Here is a 20,918-nt window from a genome sequence, read left to right as displayed (position 1 = left end):
TTTCATTTTCTTCGGTCTTTCGAGTCAATGTAGAAAGACAGGAAAACAACAATAATGAAACCTCCCACTGGATTCCCCTCCCCTTCCCCATCTATTTTTCCCCACTCAAAATATTGAAACTGCACAAAAAGCGACAAACAAGCCTTTCAAATTACATTTCAATTCAAACAGACTGGTAATCTCACAGTGATGAGAGGAGAAAGTCAGGCTTTTAATAATTATAATATAAAAATAATAAAAAAAGCTTACAAATAGCAGTGCAGCATCCCAAAAGGCCATGGATTAACTGCCAGAAGGGGACGTAATTATACGCAGAATAAAAAACAAAACAGAACAACCCACGCTGGCAATGAATTTTCATACACAATAGAACAAGCAGTCAAACGTCAGTCTAGGCTGTGGAAAACAACAGTTTCTCTCTTTTTTTTTTTAATTACAGTATTTTTTTCCTTTTTATAAAAAAAGATAAAATAAAAACACAAATAAAATTGTACATAAATGCGAATGTCCAACACTGAAAAGGCAGGGCAATCACACCACTGAGACAAAACCTGACCAGAAAAAAACCCCATGAAGTCCACTTTTTTTTTCCTTTTGTCTGGATGCTAGATTTCAGCCTGATGTGTCCCCATCCTGCGTGGTCTCAGCAGGTAAATGGAATTCAACTTGGCAATGACTTCATTGCAGGCCAATGACAGGAAAGGTCATCTCTTTTTGACCAGCTGTAGCACAAATGCACTGGTTGGTTCGTTTGCTTTCTGTGTATGCTCTCATGTGCTGTCCCCTCTTCCTGTTTTTTTCTTTTTTTCCCCTCTGTACAATTCCTTGTGTTCCAAGGCTGAGTCCCAAGACTTGTGAAACTGTTTGGAGTCATGTCCAGGTGAAGGTGGTCATGCTGTAGTGATGGCATTAAGGTCCTTCATAAGTCCTTCCAGGTGGGCCATCTCTTTGGTCAGCTCATCCGGTTCATAATTCTGTGGGAGATGTAAAAAACTTATTGACAAGGTGACTTGCTTTCTTTAAAGAGGGACAGCATAAGAAATAAGAAGAAACGCTCAGTGATTCTGGTGTAGATTGTGACCCTGACACATGAATAAGCAGAAGCAGATTTATCGACAGTTACAGGAATTAATAACTTGAAACAACTCTTATTTTAAGTGCAGATCTTTTTGCAATAGTGAGTCATAGTTTCACTGATTTTTAAGACTGTGATCATCTTATCTGTTTTCCTTGTATCAATTCCTGCTTCAAGATAACAGCTTCCTTTGAAGCAAAGTAGGTATTTTAGAAAAACGTTCCCAGTTTAATTGGGGAAAAAAAGGTGGCAGGAATCACTTCAACAAAACTGTTTTGAGAATCATTACACATGCTAAAAATCATGCTCCATTTTTATCCTCAGTTGTCTAGCTTTATCTATATTGCATTGATAACAGAATTATGGTAGCTGTCATGTATGTAGACAGATACCATGAACTAGTTCATCTCAAAACCTTTTCTAAGCTGACCAAGTCTTTCCCAGTACTGTGTAGTTTTCAGCCCCTTCTGTTCCTGGAGCATTTCCCCAAACGCTCTTGACTGACTCAACATTGTTTTCCCAGAAGGTGAGCCAGGCTGCACACGGTATTCCAATACCAGCTCTCCTAATGCCAAATCAGAAGCAACAGAACTCCTGTGTGGTAGTTCCTGCTCCATATATTTAAGGTCCGTTATTAGACCTTCTCACCAGAGTCTAATATTAAAGCTACTGCTCAGCTGATTGTGTACCATAAAACCGGGGTCCTTCCCAAAGCAAAGCCTTCAATCCTGACTGTGATCTCAGTTCCTTTGCTTCTAGATACAAGCCTTTTCTTTCATTTAAATAGAAGTGAACGCAGCAGGTGCTTTCCAGTTTACCAAGCAATCTAGATTTGTAGACCAGAAATCTAGACCAGAAAAGTCATCTCCGTCCTGTGTCTAACGCATTATCTGCCAACTGCTGACAACGATAAATAGCAGTGAGCTGAAAGTACTCAGACTTGTTCCTACAGGCTCTCATAAAAAAGCAGAAACAGTTCAAATCACTAGCTAATCCTGATTTTTAAAACTCATAATTTAACTAGTATTTAGTGTGCTGCGGTGACTTTATATTGTTCTAATTTATTAATGAAGAAATTTATTAATGGCTATATTTAAATATTACAAATTTGTTGATGAATAAACTAATGAGTATATTTTTGGTGCCAATCATAAAAAAGAATAAAGTAGGAGTGACAACTAGACAGAAGGGCAAAAGTGCACCAAATCAAGCATGCATAGAGTTTCTAGACCAGTGCATACAGAAATAAAATCAAGAAGGTGACAAAAACAATGTGACAAAAGGAAAGGACAATAAGGAAACATGAAAAAAAAAAAAGAAAGAAAAAATAATTCAAAATAAGCAATTCCTGTAGCAGTAATACAATAACTTCTCAGCTTGCAATTTGAAAGGAAAACAGCTCTTCCACTGCCTGACACCCAAAACATCCCCGCTTCTTAAAACCTATTTCCACAGAAGCCCAACAGTTGCATTTTTCTCAGAAAGTTAGAACACTTTCATATGAGTACCTAAAACCATATTTGGGACGATGGCTTTAAGCATTTTGGCATTAATGCTAAATTTTCCGTCTGCAATGACACTTTGGATGCTCTGCAGCTGCATGACTTTAATAGGATCCAGGCACAGTATGCTCGCGAAACAGACAGAAATAAATGACATCTCAAAGCGAGCATGAACACAACATCTTAAGCTGTACAGAAGAGCAGACAGCACTGTTGGAGGCCTTCAGCTCTGTGAACAAAGATGCTCTTTACATCAAGATAAGCAGGCAAAAACCAGACGTGCAGGGCACTTCTACAGCTCCGATACGGAAGCCTGCATATAGAAGCCTAAGTCGTAAACCAAAGCTCCATGAGGCGCTACGTACTGTAAAGAATGAAAGGACTAGTGCTATAGATGGTGTCTGTATTTACTCTCCTCTTCTTGTAATTGTGATTGATAGGCTAGCAGAAACCAGAAGCATTGAGTGTCAGTCAAGAAAGGAAATCTCAGGGAACATTACTCTCTGTTCAGCTAACAGCCGCAGTTCAACCCAAATGTTGTCAAAGGCTTTTCAGTTTTTGACTGAACAGGCCTTGTGGGCTGGAACAGATGGAAGCACTGCATCTGTTTAGTGTTGTGTAGTGAGGAACAAAGGTATGCTCTTAAGTAATTTTCAGATTTCGAAAGCACTACTAGTACTTGCAATTTAAGTGCTTATTCTCTGAATTTACTGCCTTGTGTAGAAGGTATTTGCACTAGATATTTTATATGAGTTAAGAGGTGATGGTACTCGGTGGAAGTCAGAAGCCTGACTTCCAAAAAAGCCTCTGACTTTGAAAGTCTCAGCGCAGACATTACTAAAGTTTACAAGCATCATATAAAGAGAGGTTCACCACAGTTCGATAAGCACTGCCAAAGCAAGCCACCGGCAGTGTAAGAGTACCTACGCTTTCTGAGTCCTCAAGCATCCTGGTGGTCTCCTGCACATCAGGGGCGCTGGGAACTACCACCGGCATAGGAGGTCGAGTTCTTCCTAAAGTCCCAATTGACGCAGTCTTCACCGAGTGAACTGGATGGTTAGGAGCTTAAAAATAATTTGTTATATAGTTATGCCTCAGTTAATTAGCTCTTTGCCTATTCAGAAAGCTCTTGAAAGTAGGAGAATAAAAAGGACTCTATAAGAGGAAAAAGAACACTTCAAATTATGGAGTGGTGAATTTGAATTTTTGTCTAGTTTATCTATATACATAAAAGAAAAGGGCCTTGAAAATTATACCAACAGAATTCACTCCAGCCTCTGACATCTTTCCTTTGATGCTCAACTCTGCCCCCCACCCCTTAAGGAGCTTCTCTCATTTTCTTCTTAAAAAAAAATCTCCCTTTTTGCTTTTTGGCAAGTGTGTCTTGCCAGTTTTCCCCCTGCTGACCTTGCTGAGTCAGTAATGGTGTGCTTGGCAATGCAGGGTCATACGTGGAACCAGCTGGTGGAACCGCTGGCACCGCAAAACTCTTCAGCGGGTGGGAAGGACGGACATGTGCCGTAGGGAGGTTCTGAGCCGAATCCTCTTCTTGTGCATTAGCCAGGTAAGACCCTGTGGTGCTTTCAGGATCCTGGTGGTCAGCACACGTCTGAGACGAGGAAGCCGGCATGGTGTCCGTGCTAGGTGTGTTTCGAACCGATTCTACAACAGACCAAAAAAAAAAAAAAGTAGTTTATTTTCTTTAACAGAAATGGTCTCTGTGGTCAGATGGAAACAAACCAGTAGTGTTTGCAAGCACTTTTTCCAAGATGGCTGTTACAAGCTCATAAGTGAATTCACAGATTAACTGTGTAGCAAAGAACACCAATTCTGTGTAACTGTCCTCTTTTAAGGTGAACAGCGATGGCTGTCTAATAACAAAGCTTGAGAACGGAATGATTCTACAGGCATAATACCAAATCAACAGTTTTGCACTGAAACAGCTACATGTAGTAAGACCTCAGATAAACAGCATGGAACACAAATCTTCATTCTCATTTCACCCTTGAGTAATTCACAGTTATCAGCCTGCTTAAATAGGTATACATTAAGCATATAGCACTGTAGTGCATACAGAAGAGCCAATTTTTTTCCTGAGATAGACTTGAAATCCCTTTACTTGCTGAAAGCTAAAATGAAATCACAGGCTTCGTTTGTTTGTCTGCAGCAGGCTCTACCCTGATCTCAGAGAACAATGAGATGGTATCTTAAATTTAGGGCATCGTGATCCTACTTGGACCACATGGAGGAAAAGAGAGCGCTGCCATTTCAGCAGTATAAACAGAACAAGGGCAATCTTTGCCTCTAACATATCATCTGCCTGTATATTTGCAGCCTCATGAATTGTTTTCATAAGGAAACAACGCTGTTGGCTGTGGCACCTTAATTAAAATGTAGACCTTAATCTAGAGAAGCTCAGAATTCACTTCATCTCAAGATGTTACCTACGTGCAATTTAGCAATACTGTTGCTTCAGAATCTTTCAGAGCACTGGAGACATTACAAAAACTACTGCAAATGATTGTGCTTCAAGCCTGAAAATGCTGCATAGAAATCAGCACAATTTTCTGTGTGCTTCAGGAAGATTAACTAAAGTCTGGACTTTTGTCCTCTCTCGATTTTAAACAGAACTAATTAGGAAAAAAGTTATATTAAGTAGCTCAAATTAGATTTAATCTGATGTTTTGAACTCCAGGGCTGAAGGCTTTAGACTAAGGAATCTTCCTATTTGAAGTTCTGTATAAATCATTAAGCCTCCCTTTCCAAGGACATCATCATGTATCTCGAGCATCAACATTCGATCTACGCAAGAAACCATTTACAGAAAACTCAACCTATCAAGAATTTTGTCTGTACTTAAACCCATCACTCTGCCTCCCATGGAACACCACAACGGAGACTGACCAAGTTAAGTTTCAGGCTGTGATTTCCAGATGTTTCACTCATTTTTCCATTACAAGCAAAATCTGTCTCATCATTTGTATCTCACCTGTGGAATTGGCCCTGTCTGAATGGGACATGGATGTGCCAATCGGCCACGGGTTGACCTGGTGATGGAGATAGCTGCGAGTTGGAGAAGCGAGGCTGCCGGAGTGGAAATGATGGTGAGGGTTATCGAGTGAATGGATGGGATGAGCACTAATCACAGCTGTGAATGAATACAAGACAGAAAAATGCTTAACATACAGACAAGCATGCACATGTACTGAAATGCACCATATCCCTCCCTTCTCCCACAAAGCCACTGAAGAGGGGAGCCAACTTCTCAGCAGATTTATGGCGACACCAAGATGATATCTTTCAATACCGATTTTCCAACTCTGCTCCAGCACTTTAGCTTCCTCCACGCCAAGACACAAAACCCCCAAAACAGGCAGAGCTCTCTGTTTTCCTGCGCACAAAGTACATCTCTCTTGGCTGTATCTTTCAAGCATTTTCTGTTACACTTGAGAAAAATAAAGTTCAGCTCCCTTTAGAACTGCCACGTATTTCATGCTGTGCTATAAATGTCAGACCTAATACAAGAGACATATGAGCTCAAATTCCAAAATAATTTCTGACTGTCATTTCATTTCTTAACGTTGTAACCAAACATGGCATCTTTGGTTAATTAAATAATGCAAGACAAATGATAAGAGTAGGGCAAGACACCACAGGCTCTATTCATTCCCTCTGTGCAGACTCAGTAAAGATCTGCTCCAGTACACTCAAACCAAAAGCCTCTTTTTCTTTTTTCCTATCTTGCTGTTTTCTTTTTTCCGTTTGAGACACGTGAATTTTATACTAAATGTAAATCATCTTTTGCCCTCAGCCTTTTGTGGTAACAGCAAAACAAACTCTAACTACTTCCCAGCTGGGTGGACAAATGTGCGCAGAATTTAGTTCTTATGACACACCGAAACACTGAATTGCTTCAAATCATCCAAAAGAAAGAGTCTCAACACAAAAAACAGGAGAGAAATGCTACCACTAGCACCATAAAGAAGGCTGTGTGTTTTGGTTTTTTTTTTAACATTTTCTGGAAATTTGCCAGATGTGCTGCCTGTGAAAGTTACTTTCTAAGAATGACACGATGCAGAAATCCATCATTATAATGGTAAGTTCAGTGAAGACTTCTTGCATTGATGCATTGGGGTTTGAAGTCAGAGGCTGACAACAAATCCAAACCCTGTGACTTCCTCATTGCCTGGAAAACGGCCTGTCAGCAGGACAGGATATGTGCACGGATCAGTGGAGGCAATATACTAACAGATTTTCAGCTATTGGTAATAAACAATTTCTCTCTCCCATTAAGTTATGCCAACAGAAAGCTAGTGGGATTATCAACCTCTTGTAAATGAAGAGTAACTAAACTCTAATACTAAGTAATCTGTAGGTTCTAGATTTAAGTCCTGTGAGATAGCTGTCAAGGGGATGTGAAAAGTCAGATATTCTCACTAAGAGTTTCAAGCAAGATTAAAATGCCACTTGGTCTGCAGGAAACTGGCAAATGGAGGAATAACCCACAAAAGCTTGGCGATCAGAAATCCAGGCAGAGGCAACAGTCATCAGAGACACCAGGAGTTCTCTTACGTGTCAGCAAGGTAGGAGGCGTAAAGATTTTAAAGCATAAAATTTTACAGGTGTAAACATTTTAATTACTTCTATTTGTTGAAACCACTGGTCTACACCTGTATTTCAGCAAGCATTTCAATCACTATCAAATATAACACATGTTAGTACAAAAGACTGCCTATCTGTTTTTGCAATCAAAATTTAAAAAAATCATGCACATATACTACACCTTTCAAGACATTTCCTAAAAGCTTGGAGATGAGGAGAAGACCACAAAATCCTAGTAGCTCTGAAACACTATACAAAGCAGAAGCCAGTGAGCAAGTGGGAAAACCTGATCCGGTGAAAAGCCATGTCCCCGAAAGCTTACCCTGCCACCTAGCCATCCACCTTGAACTGCTGGGTTTTGCTAACAGTTTGCTGGGTTATCAGACCTAAATCACATATAGCTTTACAGGTCAAAAAGGAGTACGTTGTACCACCAGCTCTTAATGAAGATCATGATGCACTGTTTAATTTCAAGGAAGAGACAAGTTCAAATGAAGAACTGGATAAAGAGAAATGTGGTGTATTAAGAAAGAAACAGCCCTTTGCTGCCTAATATGCTTCCAGAATTTTTGTATTCCAGTTGCAAAGAATGAACTAACTAGGCACACACCATTACTGAAATTATACTAAAACTGAACATACTAAATTATCCTAATTTAGTATCTAAGAAGTAAATACCTAGATTTGAATGCTACAGTGGGTGGGAAAAAAAAAAAGCCATAGGAAGGTATCTGCAGGCACACGCTTAAACACACTAAATGGTCCTGCCTTCTGTGTTTTTTGCTGAGAAAGGGCCTCACATATCAGTGTCAGTTTTCCTTGTAGCTTCTGCAAAAAGGTATCTAAACACATTACATTAATGTTTCCACTTACTATAAAATAGAAACCTACAGCTGGAAGCCCTTAGAGCTTTTGCAAACAGGATAAAAAGTCAAATAAAGTCACAAAAACAATTGCAAGCCCTAAGGCACCAGAAGACCTTACATGTCCTTCCTGACATTTAGTGCATCATGCTAACCTGTCACACCAAGCCAGCTGTGTCTGTGTCTAGTTCCTTCTTTCTGGGCAAGGCAATATCTCATAAAGAGGGGAAAACCAGATAGGCTTTTCAAGCCCACATAGCAGGACTAGTATCAAAAAGTGATGTCAAACCTGGGTTTAGTGCTGCAAGGAAAAAATCATATCCACAACCGTGTCTGCCAGCATTATCATATCAGCTTGAATACAATCAAAAAGTAGAACTGGAATATACTAGTTCCCTAAAATATGCATCACCACTGTATCACTTGTGTCAACTGTACATCTTTTCATCCTATGTGAGACTGATCACGTAAATTGCTGAGTATCCAATGTTGCGTCCCATTTAGAGAAAAAACACTTAGAAGAGTGCAAGGTTAAGACTTATTGCAGTCTGAATTTGTTATGGGGTCACACAAGTCTGAATTCATCATGTTCTAGCACCTGACATGGGACAGGAATCATCAGAATCCAGTAGCTGCAATGTCCCTTGTTAGACACTCATATTTGAGAGCAGACAAACTTTTAAGAAACTAATCAGAGTAGAGATTATTAGTGTAAAACTGCGTCTTCCACTCCTTCCTCATACATGTAAAACTGGGACAAAACAAGGACCATCAGACTACTTATTTAAAACCAAGAAAAAAAGATACTACTCTTGTAAGAAGGTAAAACAAGGAAACAGTCAAAAATTTACAAACTAAGCTAATCAGGTTGTCAGGACACTTGAAAAAGCATGTAGAGGCCAAGAAAACCAAGCACTCACTTCAGGTAAATAACGCAAAAAGTTAGAAAGTTGAAACGTAATGGACTAGTCTGAAACCATTCCATAAATCACAAGAGACTGTGGTAGCAATTACTTGGCTACAGGGTTGAACAAGAACATAGTGCTCAGGGAAGTCTAAAGCTCAGACCAGATAAGCACTGTGTAATTTTGCCTCACAGATCTGTCATGGTTAACTTTTGTACTTTTTACTTGTGTTCTCAAGTCAGAGTTTCAGTCTAGCTGTTCAGAGGTTTAGCCAAGTCCATTTCCATCTGAATCATCGTTTGAAAACTAGATAAATTGTTTAATTCTTAAAATATTTCATAATAATAATAAAAATATATTTCTACTGCCTCAACAAAATTTCAATTCAGCACTTTTCCTCAAATCATCATAAACTGATCAGGGAATACCAGATAAGAAACAACAAACCAGACGTCCTCTTCATTTAAGAGCCTGCTCTGCCAGACTCGCAAAGCCTCAGCCTTTATCAGTGGTCTATCCACGTCCTAAGAACTTGTATAACAGACACATTGTGGAGCAAAGCTACTGTACATATTGCAGGCTTTTGGTATCTTTTCCAAAAGAGGAGCAGTGTTACTCCTTCAGAGCCATTTCTTCTGCTCAGTAAATTAGGGGACTAGCTCACAAGTGGGGACATCTTGCAACAAGACGTATGGTGATCTATTGCCCCAGCGCTCTCATTCTCTCCTACTGGACAAGCAGCTGAGTTGTTTCTGAAGCTGCTCTGGAGTCACTATCACATTTTAGCATAAATCCATACTGATTTTGGTTTGCCAGAAGAGGGTGGATTGTAAACTGCAGCTGGTCAAGAACTGTTTCACTGTCCATGCAGTGGGGACAGCAGTTATGTTTAATGTTTCGGTATAAGAGTAAGATCACTGCAGATATAAGTAAACATGGTCATTTAGAAAAGAGTCAGCATGACTCCTGCTGCACTAATCTCAGAGTTTCAAGACAGTAAATATGTTGATAAAGGGAACCAACGAATATAATACAGCTAAATTTTCAAAAAGGCTCTTGACAAGGCTCCATTCTGAAGTTAAAACACTAAGTAGCTGCTGAGGGAAAGCTCTTTTATGGACTGAAAGCTGATTACAGATACAAAGCCAAGGGAGGGACTTGATGATCACTTTCCAAGACAGAGGAGAGTAAGCAGGAGACTCCCCAAGTATCAATGCTGGGATGGGTTTTAATAAATTATCTTTCTCAGCAACCCAGACATGGAAGCAAGCAGAGAAATCTTCAAGTTTGTCAACAATATTAAGGTCTTTGGGGTAGTCAAGTGCTCTTCTGACAGCAAGGAACTCCAGAAGGGTTTCACAAGACTGAGCAAGCAGGCAAAGAGATGGCAGGTAAACTTTAGCATTGCTTCAATGTACAGTAATACACTGAGGTAAATAATAATCCAAACTGCTTATATGATGCTGAACTCAGAGCTGGCAGTTACAATTCAGCAAAGAGTTTTTGGAGATATGGCTGACAGATCTCTGATATCATTAACTCAGTATGCAATGGCAGCCAAAAAAGCCACCAGAATGTAGTACCTCATTCAGCAAGGAAGGTATTGAGAACAAGGCAGAGGACACTGTTCCCTGCTCTGTAAGACCCTGGTGGTACGACGTGCAGCTCTGGCCTCTCTGAATCTCAGGAAGCACATAGTAAAGTTAGAGAAGATTCTGAGAATGGCAACTAAAGTGATAAAGGGGATGGAGTAGCTGCCTCCTGAGGGGAGGCTAAAAAGGTTATGAGTGGTCTGGAGAGGAGAAAACTAATAGGAGAGAAGAGCCTGACAGAGATTTACCAACTCTCTACAATTCCTACGTAACAGCTGGATACTGGCAGAGTACAAAGGGAATGGACTATAAAAAGAAGCCAGGCTGACAGGCTGTCCCAAAAAAGCACCTGCAGTTGCCACTGCTGGAGCCTGGGACAGACAGACTGTTGGACACATCCCTAACTCTTCCCCACTTTTGCAGCATGCCTCCTGCTCACTCAAATACAGCTATTCAGTTTTCCCTTTTAACTTGATCTAACTCTGCCTTCACGACATGGGATTCAGGATTTGAACTGTTTCCACTGCAGATACGACAGAGTTACCGAGGAGAAGTAAGTAGGAAGGCAGTATGTGAGTGTGTGTCCCTGTGCATGCAGTATCAACATGGCTTGTTTGGGTGCTCCCAATTTCAAGCCAGCTGGTAGGTGGGCTGTTGACTTACGCTGAGGTGGTTGAGAATCAAAAGGCATCATCATCTTGGGCCTCATCCCCCTTCTTCCTGCCAGTGTGGACATGCTATCCTCTGACTCATGCCCTGAAGGAAAAATACTGAAGGTTATTTACCATTGCAGCAAGACTTCTGTGATACCATACCAGATGATTTCAATCCTCCTTTCTATTTCTGGGCTGTCCTGTTTGTAAGCAGTTCTGTGACTCATAATTGATAAAAACAGCTCTTTCATCCTTCACTAGAAGGTGGAAAAGAGGACAGTTAGGGTAAAGATTATTGAGCACTAGAGAAAGTCTCCAGGCCATAACGCACAAAACCAAACCTCTGGCAGTACAGAGAGTCACACACCTGGGTGAGACATGCTGGATTAACAGGTTAACCCCTCACCACGTGAAAACTCATCCACACCTCAAGAATTGAGCAGTATCTGGTTAAAGCACCAAAACCTGATTCTGTGTTTGACCATTGAAAGGATGCCACACATGTTTCTCAACAGTTTAATATGAAATACTTGTTAGCTGATTTTCTGATTACTAATCAGTATTTACCACGGGAAATTAATACTCTTCGGCACTCAATTTTCTCACTAAAACATGTGATTCATGCTTTTCAGCCAGTCTTATCAATAAGGCACAAAACCAATTCACTACTTGGAAAATAAGAACAAAAAAAGGTAAGGGCAACTGAATAATACGTCAGTAAGGTGATTTCACCAAATACAGTAAAACGTATTTAATTTCAAACATCATGGTCAAAGTCCTCGCTGATAGCTCACCTCTGTAGGAATTCCGCCTTTGATGGATATTGCTGTCCATTGAATTATCAACTGGGGTGATGTCTTGGGAGTTGCGAGGGATTGGGGTATCTGTCATGATTGGATTGGGATCTGGAGATTTATCAATAGGTTTTAGCTCCAGTCTTTCATGATGGATCCAAAGGTCAGGAGGCTTGACATCTTTGGAGTTTCCTTTGTATTTATGGGACCCATTCGCTGATTTGCAGGCAGCTCGTTTCCTTGGGAAGGAAAACAAATGAAATGTTCTTAGATGTAGGCTTCCTTTCACTTGTTGAAAAAGGCAAATGTTCCCTGAGATTTCCTTCAGATCTTGTATCCAGCTGAGCAAAAGCTACTCACTGGGCAGGAAGCTTTGAATTTTACGTATAAGCACATCTGACATCTCAAAGCATATTCTGCAATTCTGATGCCATGAAATTTGTCTCAAATGCTACCACATGCTGCAGAACTGTGCTCTACAGTCTAAGCTTTCATTAACAAAAATTAAGTTTCCAGTACTTATGGTTAATAAGAGAATATTCTAAACATGAAGTATATGTACATCATGCTGTGCCCATACTCCAGGACTTACAAACAACCTCAAACAATAGCTGTAGAAGGCGTGTGCAAATAGCCAATTATCCCAATACGATGGTTAAATCTAGAGATTAATGACAAGAACATTCATTTTACCACTGCTCAGGTCAGACACATCTAACTGATGTGCTTTTTCATCGCTGTTGAATAGCAGCAGCAGCAGCAAACTGATGGTGAGGCAGACATTTGACACGACGGAATTTTGAAAAAGTAAAATGTCGAGTTCCAGCACTGCCCTCCACACACACTCCTCACTTTGGACCCTGGCAATGATGGAGGAAGGCGTCCCTTTGGGTAGCACGTTTCCTAGAAATGGCTAAGATATGACTAAATACAATTTTGAAAATATGAATGAACAGAGCCCCTTATGTAGGTGATTCGCAACCAGACGTGCTCCCCGCATCCTGCTTTGAGCACTGTAGCTGAATGAGTAAAGCAGATCAGAAGGTTATTCGCTGGTTGTGGGTTGCTGCATGTAAGAGAGGTGGCATTTAGAAACTGGGAAAACAAAGGTAAGATTTCACAGGGTTATTTCTGCTCTTTGAAAATAAAATACTTCTCTTGGGCACAAGCCCATGAATTTTGCCCTCTCCCAAGCACATCCTCCAGTTGCTAGACCATCACTCATCTATATCCTTGCTCTCCTCTCCTGAAGGACTTGCATTTTTGCAGGATGGTTCCGCTTCAGCAAAGCAAGTAGAGATTATCTTCTAAGCCTGGCTTTTAATCACTTTCTTAAAACTCTGTTTTGCATAACAGAGTCTTTTCAAACTTAAAAGAAAGCTTTCAGCTCTGTTCAGTTCTTTCAAAGAACATGCAGAAACAACCTTCATGAGCCTATAAATAGAAACATCGCTGCTGTAGTCTTAATTCAGATGTTCTAAATGAGGGAAGAATTCAGATACACACCTATATTTTGGACTTTGGAGCACTTCTCTAAGGAGTCCAGCACCAGATTCAGATTCCACTCCACTAATCTTATCTAAAAATCAGATGTTATCATGCACAACTTGTAAACCTACTCCACAAAGTAAAGTACGTGCTAAGAACAGAAGTGAGAAACTGCCTGAGCCGTTGAGGTCTCACAGCTTGAGTTTGGAAACAATATTTTAAACAATAATTTCTCCTCAGAGAGGGGCAAATGCAGGTATACATGAAAGCATTGCCCCAGTTTGCCTGTAAACTCTTGATGGTTTGTATACTCTGAAGCACTGATTAGGCAAAACAGAATAACATCATCGTCACACACATGATAACTTAACACAAAAACTCAAACTGCATTACTGATCCGTTGTCAGAACAGAATTTCTATTACTTCTAAGTCTGGTGGGCTGTAAACTCTAAAGCATCATAAAGAAAAGATTAAATAATAGAATTAAGTGAGAAAGGTAGGACAGGGCAAAGTGTCACCTGGACGGCTTACTTTTTTTGGTGAGAAGTTGTACGACGGGTGCAGAAGACGGCGACTATCACCACTATCACAATGGTGATCACTCCAACAGATACTATGATTACAAGGAGCATGTTGCTGTCCAAGGGAGAAGTAGGACTTCCATGGGGACTGTTACTGCCTGTAAGAGTTTGAGATGGAAGAAAGGGGTTATTTATTACACAGAAAAAAATCCCCATCAAAAGCAAGCAGTGCCCATCAAAGACTTCTAGAATCATACAGATTAGCAGAATGAGAAAGACTGTTTGTCTGCTTGAATTTCCAGTGAAGTGCTTGCTTATTTTTCTGTTGTTTGCCAAGTGTGTTTCTGTACAGTTAAGTCTATAAGATGCTTTATAGATCCATTTCCAACTAACAGTCTATAAAAATTTATGTTCACTCTACTCAAATAGTTATCATAAAAAAATTCAATAGTTTAGAGTCTGAGAAGAGTTAACCTGGGACCTTGCTAAAACCCTAGCACTACAGGCATCCCCTTGGATCCCATAATCACATGAATGGGTATCAGTATTCTACAGTGGTCACTTTCCTCCAAAAGAAACACATTTTATGTAACACTAATGAGTGTTACCTTAGGGCAAACCTTCCGCAATGCACACTGCTAATAAGGGGAAGGAGTTAAGATGATTTCTTCCCTCCTAGTATGTTCTTTCTGAATTAATTTTACACTTGTGCACTATAGCAGTCACTTAAAGCTAAACTGGGAACAAGATCTGCCTATCAAGACTGCAATGAGTATGCATGCGATAATATTTTTTCCATATACCCCACACAGTAGGCAAGAACACTATGACAGAAGTATGATACAATTTGAGTGGGAACGACTATCATCATAAAGAGAAAAAGTTATGGGAACAGATGTAATCAGTATTTTCAGTAGGATACAGCATCACTTGGTGAAACACCAAAAGACACTGCATTTAAATTGAAAAGCTTTGTAACAACACTTACCACCAAGTGGTGGTTTGTAATCTGGTCCTATGTCCACTGGGCGGCTTCCTTTCCCTGCAGATCCCGAAGCTGAAAAGGTTGTATATGTGGTAATTTTATATACATATATATACACACACGTACACATAAACACACGCTTTAGCATTTCTAAGATAGCTCTTTCAGAACTTCTCTGAACCACTGTCAGCATTTTTTCCCCCCTCCTTTTCTCTCCCCTACAACATGATTTGGCTTTGAACAGCAACTGTGTTTCTCCAAGAAGAGAACCCGTTCTTCAAAAGAGCTATTTAATAATTAGTTTCCTGTGTTACTATTTTCCTAAGCAAGCTTAGGAGCCTCCACTAGTATTCATTTTTAAAAATATAGTAACAATTATTTGCAGTAATACACAGGTATATATTGAGGCAAATGGCTTTACCACACTTGTACAGAGAGTTAATCATCTTGAAACAGTAATTATACAAGTTTCTTTTCCTAATTACAGTAAGTGTGGAAGACTGGAAATAAGTGGAGGATTAAGCACAGTAAACATAGTATTACAAGTCTCTGCCTATCCATAAAAACTTGCTTTCAACTCCTCCCCATTCTTTTCTGTTTCTTTCACCTTTGCCACAAGTGACAAGGAAGTATCACAAAAATGGTTTTGGTGAAACCTGGGAAAACAACTTAATTGGTTTCAAAGCTTTATGTTCATAGGCTGACAATGGCAGCAAACATATCTGTACCTCAGTTATCACAAACTGAGGCAAATTACACAGCCCCTCCCGAACCTTAGCTACTGCTAGTGGGCTCCGAGGTACTAAATGCAAGAGCTGACCTACCAACTGAAATGCTGTCCTCTTTTTACTCTAACAAGTACTTCCCCGTGCATAATTCAGGTCTAATATAGCTCACTTGCTGCCACAGCAAGATGCATGAATTCACAGGGTTCACCTCTAATGTTAAGACCTCTCCTGAGTTAGCAGAATGCTTCCTGCAGATAAAGATATACAAAACCCTGGTTCTTTCACGTCAGTGTTTTCATTAAAATGCACTAATGCAAAATTACCATGAATAATAAAAATACTGTAGTAGGGGAAACATACAGCAAGATGCAAAGAACAACATTCCTCTTGTTACAGGAATCTGTAATACTTTGCACATTTTTACACTGTTATGCCCAAAAAGCCAAAACCACAAAACCCCGAAAGTCTGCAAATTTGGCAGTTTCACAATCAGGAGAAGGATTTTCTCAGTCAAAAATCCACTCTAATCAAGAAGTATTAAGTGTTGAAGAATGTGTAACAAATGGAAATAGTGAACCTAAAGTCAAAGCCTGTAAATTAGTCACTGTGAAATAAAGACAATTGGTATAAACAGCAAAAAGTACCAGCAAGAATACTGATTAAGCGCCGAGAAGGATAATAAGATGGAATGTTACATGTATACAGTGAGGAGTTAGATGTAGTCTAAAATAATGGGAAAAATGTATTGCAGGACAAATCTATAACGAAAAAGACATATTGCACCTGCCGGTCTGTAGAGGACACTGCATTCGGTGAAAATGTGTTCTCTTTTTGAAGTCCTGGGCTAATAATTTTGCAGCAGCAATGAAATAATTTGACAGAATTTGACCCAGCTTGTATTTAATGCATTGACATCTGTATGACCAGATAACTTGCACAGAAAAGACTTGAAAAAAGTCTTCTCTGAATCACTGAACCTGGCGCTGAAGAGATGTTGGAGCACCAGAGAAGCTGCAGGAGCAGGGGGGAATAAAAATAGCTGACAATATTGTCAAAGGACGAACCGACACCCTATGCAGTTTTAGTGCAGCAGCTGGAGCCTTAACACAGGCAAGACCATGGCAAAGGTGACAAGATAGGAGATGGTGGCATACTTTATGCCTATCTTTTTGTTTTACTGAAAACAGGTATTTTGAAATAAACTAAATGTCAGACAATAAATTTGGTTGGTAACAATAACTATGCAGACACACTATATTTAGACTTCCATAAAACATTTTACTGAGTACTGTACAATGCTTTGTTAAAACTAGCATAATAAAAAAGCAATGTGGCACACATTAACAAGATTAACAACAAATTAACTGATAAGAATAAGAATTATAATTGCAGAATCATTATTCACGAGGGATAATTCTAATGAGTTCTGCAAAGACCTGTGCTTGGCCAAGTGTAATTCAATAACCTTAATAACACCATGAAAGAAAATTAAAATAATTGCTAGTGAATTTAACAGATGACATAAAATAATGGAGTAGATAACGAGATAAACAGTCACTTGCACAGACCAACAGGGATCATGTGGTACATGTGGGTGTAACACACTGAGCCGGTGCAGTTGGTCACGGGGTCTGCGCTCCCCGAACAAGGTATACACTCACACAGCCAACTGCAGGTTTTATATACCCCCCATACATGTGTGTATATGTGACAAAGTATATAAATCATATTTAGATGATAAAAACATCGGAAGGCAGGGATACGGAGAAATCAGTATTCTGGCAAGCAGTTGTATTTTCAAAGGGTGTAGACATCCTTGGGAATAACTACCTGCACACGATCCTTGTAGAGCGTGGCAGCTCAGGGACACCAGATACTGACACCAACTGCGTGGGGCCAGGGTCTGCACACTTCCAAAAATGCAAAATAATTGCATTTTTGCAATTACTGCAAGTAATTGTAACTACAAGATGAAAAGTGCAGTTTTCAAAGTAAGGTGAAACATAGGTACCTAACCAAGACGCTTCTCAGTATCTAATTCCTGAAACCAGGGATCAACAGTTTAGTCTTTAAATTCTGGGGAGCTCATCTCTTAAGCAGCGCAACCTGAAAGATGACCTGACTCTTCTCTGCAGTTTCTGTGGGCACAAGGACCACAGCTCAGTGCCTCTCTCAGAAGCAGCCAGTCCCCACCACAACGGGGAGCGTAAGCCTTGCTTCTACACAACAGGTTCTGAACAAGCATACCCACATGCTGCATCGTCTGTATGGACACCAGCCTTTTTTCCAGGATCTTACAAAGTTTGCTGTTGAGTTTTTCCATTTCCTTCTATATTAAGGAACAGTTTAAGGTAACATTTACTTGAAATTGGTTTTTTGGTTTGGGGTTTTGGTTTGGTTTGGTTTTTAGCTTGTCAATCCCCATGCTACCCATTAGGTATTTGCAGTCAGACAACGTATTTTAACTTTGTGTTACTTTAAGATAGTTTTACTAGGATTAGACACCTTAACCTTTGCTTTTTTGTACTAGGCCTGTGCAACTCCTTGAAGGCTGACAGCAACAGCCACTAACTTCTCCTAATACTAGCTCTGTGCTGTAGAAGTGTGTGGAAGAGCAATATAGTGTGCTTAATACAGAAGAAAAACATTAAAGTAGAGGAGTGAAAAAAAAGAGACAGAACCACTCAGGCCAGAGAGTCAATCCCATTGTGGTTTCGTTCCTTCCCAGTCTTGAGTAACCTGCCTGCCATTTCCTGAAAGGCACAATTCTGCAATTCAGTGATATTGTCCCAGAGCAGGCTCTTTTCCTCTTCAGCTCGTCTTCTCCTTTTCTACATTTAACCTACTGCCATAATTTGTAATCTCCGAGTGTTCTTACAGGAATTCAGAAACAAAACTCTCTTGGCTTTTATGTAGGGTTTTATGATTTATACATTATATAATTTGATAAAAATTAATCAAATTGCTACTAGAAGAATATGTTACTTCAGGATGATAACGACGGGTGAAAAGATGTAGTTATCTGCTGAAATGAGGTTAGAATAGCGCAGAGCAGAAAACAGCAACTTTACATAAAACTTTTTTTTCCCTATTCCCTCCCACTTGCAATTGAGCACTAATGACGACACAGTGAGCATCTGCTTCCCCACAGGTAAGCCCGAATCTCAGCTAGCATCTCTGTTACACAAGTCTGGATATGAATTTACTCCGTAACTGTCTGATATCAGCATTATTTGGTATGCAGAAGGTAAAAGCACATTTAATAAATTACTTCTAAGTAACAAGTCGAAAAACAAGTAAAAAAAAAAAGCTCATTCTCAGCCCCTTTAGGATCTATTTAATTGTATTGGAAGCTGCTTGCCAATATCCTTTTAAACTTACCCCTTTAGACTAATTCTTCCCCTTTTTATTGGGCTTGTAGGTTATTTGGAAGAAAGCAAAAATAGCCCTGGGACATTCACCTTGTAATTCAATGTAGAAAACTCAAAGCTACCATTTTTCAAGCTAGCATTTTAAAACCTTAAGGCTTTTAGTAGCTAATGTTGTGCTCTTCAGGAGAGCCTGGAGTCTAAATGAGCTGACAAGCAGAATCTCTCTTCCAAAAAAGCCTTCTAGAACAGGCATACTTTCCTTTTTTATGAAAATAATTATAGATGTAGAGCTCACAAAACAGCACTTGTGCTAATCAGGTAAGTGTTTGATCTTCCACCTCTGTGTACTGAGATCTTGCATCAATGGTCAGAGGCTGGCTGGAGTATCACTTAATCCAAATTCATTTTGACAGAATGATTCAGCTCTGGCACAACCCGCTTGTCCCTCCACATGACATCTGACTACAGAGATCACTTTATATTCCTAACACCCAAACCACAAATAGGACTTCCAGTTCTTCCGCTATTAAAAGCACAACAGCAACTTGCGCATTTACAGTTAGAGCAGCAGATACTTGTCTCATTTAGGAAATGCAACAGCACATGGACAGGAAAAACAAAATGTGTGAAGGATGGAATAAAAGAGAAAGCGTGGCTCTTCATTTACCTTGATCATTAGGCATTTTATCTGAGGATTCAGCTAGTGGGACAAGCGCAGGGAAGGAAAAAACAAGAGAAAGATCACAAGGCTTGAAGGAGCGAGAGACAGAATTTAAAGTTTCACATAGCAAAGTAGACTAGCTAGAGCTCTCATTTCTAACCACCAATACTCATAGGGAAAAAATACTGTTAAAAAAATCTACTCATAACTTTTCTTCACCTCTCCTTAGAGCACTTTTTTCCAAGCTATCATGCATTCGTACTGTTTCAGTAGTTACCCATCACCAAGCAGTTCTTGATTAAAGAGCCTGTTGTGTCACACTAGGTCCCATTATATCATCCAAGTCAGCAGCGAGCGGCTGTGCCGCTGGCTACCAACTCCAGAGCCTGCTGCTTTATACCATCTCATCACGAGCAGACGGGACACACAAGACCTAGAATCTTAAAGCAACTAAAAACTGGTTTTCTAAAAAGCACATTTAGGACATGGACCCTCAGCATTAATAACTCGATGCCCACCAGTAGTTTTGAAACAACACAATTAATCCAACAGCTGAGCAACATTTGCATATGTATTAACTACATGCAAGAGCAATCCAATAGAAAATGTTCTCGTCAAACTCCATTGTCTTCCTGTCTTTTCCAGTTTAAATATAAAATTCATGCTACTGGTATCTTATCCTTATAGCAGTTGCATTCAGAAAACGAGGAGGAATATATTTAGATACGACATGATAGTTTACCTTTTGGGGTTCGGAACTGAACTGCCTCAGACATAGGCCCCATGCCCTTCGAGTTGCGGGCCTGAATTTTGAAATAATACGGCGTATCAAGGGTCAATTCTTGTATCTGATGGGTCAGTCTGTTTCCCACAACAGGTTCGATAACCCAATCATGTATTTCAGCATTCACATCCGTACTGTAGTAAATGATGTATCCTAGTCAAAGGAAAAAGCAAAAGAACTTTATACATAAAAGAACAGGATAGTTATAAGATCTCTCAGAAAATGTTCTATTGACTTTTGATGATATTTGCACAGCTAAACGATTATGGGTTTTCTGAAAGTGGATTCTTACTTTTTCAAACACTATGAATGCATTCAAATATTAGACAGCCTTCCCACCTTAAATTTTAAACTCTTCAAAAGTATATGTTAAGAGGAAAAAAGCCATTTAAA

The 20,918-nt window shown here is 39.7% G+C and overlaps 1 protein-coding gene across 2 annotated transcripts in view; it reads right to left on the bottom strand.

The window, feature by feature from the left end:
- Positions 1–441: 441 nt before the first annotated feature.
- Positions 442–20,918, bottom strand: part of NEO1 (neogenin 1) — a 146,853-nt gene continuing 126,376 nt past the window's right edge. The window contains exons 19-28 of one of the 2 annotated variants that reach the window (XM_009709741.1): positions 20,484–20,678; positions 19,748–19,780; positions 14,985–15,053; positions 14,007–14,154; positions 11,987–12,225; positions 11,203–11,295; positions 5,567–5,725; positions 3,985–4,239; positions 3,505–3,641; positions 442–974 (exon numbers count right to left, since the gene is read on the bottom strand). In XM_009709741.1, the coding sequence (XP_009708043.1) occupies positions 891–974; positions 3,505–3,641; positions 3,985–4,239; positions 5,567–5,725; positions 11,203–11,295; positions 11,987–12,225; positions 14,007–14,154; positions 14,985–15,053; positions 19,748–19,780; positions 20,484–20,678 (1,412 nt within the window). In that variant the 3' untranslated portion in view covers positions 442–890. The remainder of the gene's footprint in view (positions 975–3,504; positions 3,642–3,984; positions 4,240–5,566; positions 5,726–11,202; positions 11,296–11,986; positions 12,226–14,006; positions 14,155–14,984; positions 15,054–19,747; positions 19,781–20,483; positions 20,679–20,918) is intronic. The other variant, XM_009709742.1, reaches the window with a different exon arrangement.

Source organism: Cariama cristata, unplaced genomic scaffold, assembly GCF_000690535.1.
Source record: "Cariama cristata isolate BGI_N322 unplaced genomic scaffold, ASM69053v1 scaffold641, whole genome shotgun sequence".
Lineage (NCBI taxonomy): Eukaryota > Metazoa > Chordata > Aves > Cariamiformes > Cariamidae > Cariama > Cariama cristata.
The sequence above is the reverse complement of the archived record's forward strand: the minus strand, read 5'-3'. Positions and strand labels throughout refer to the sequence as shown.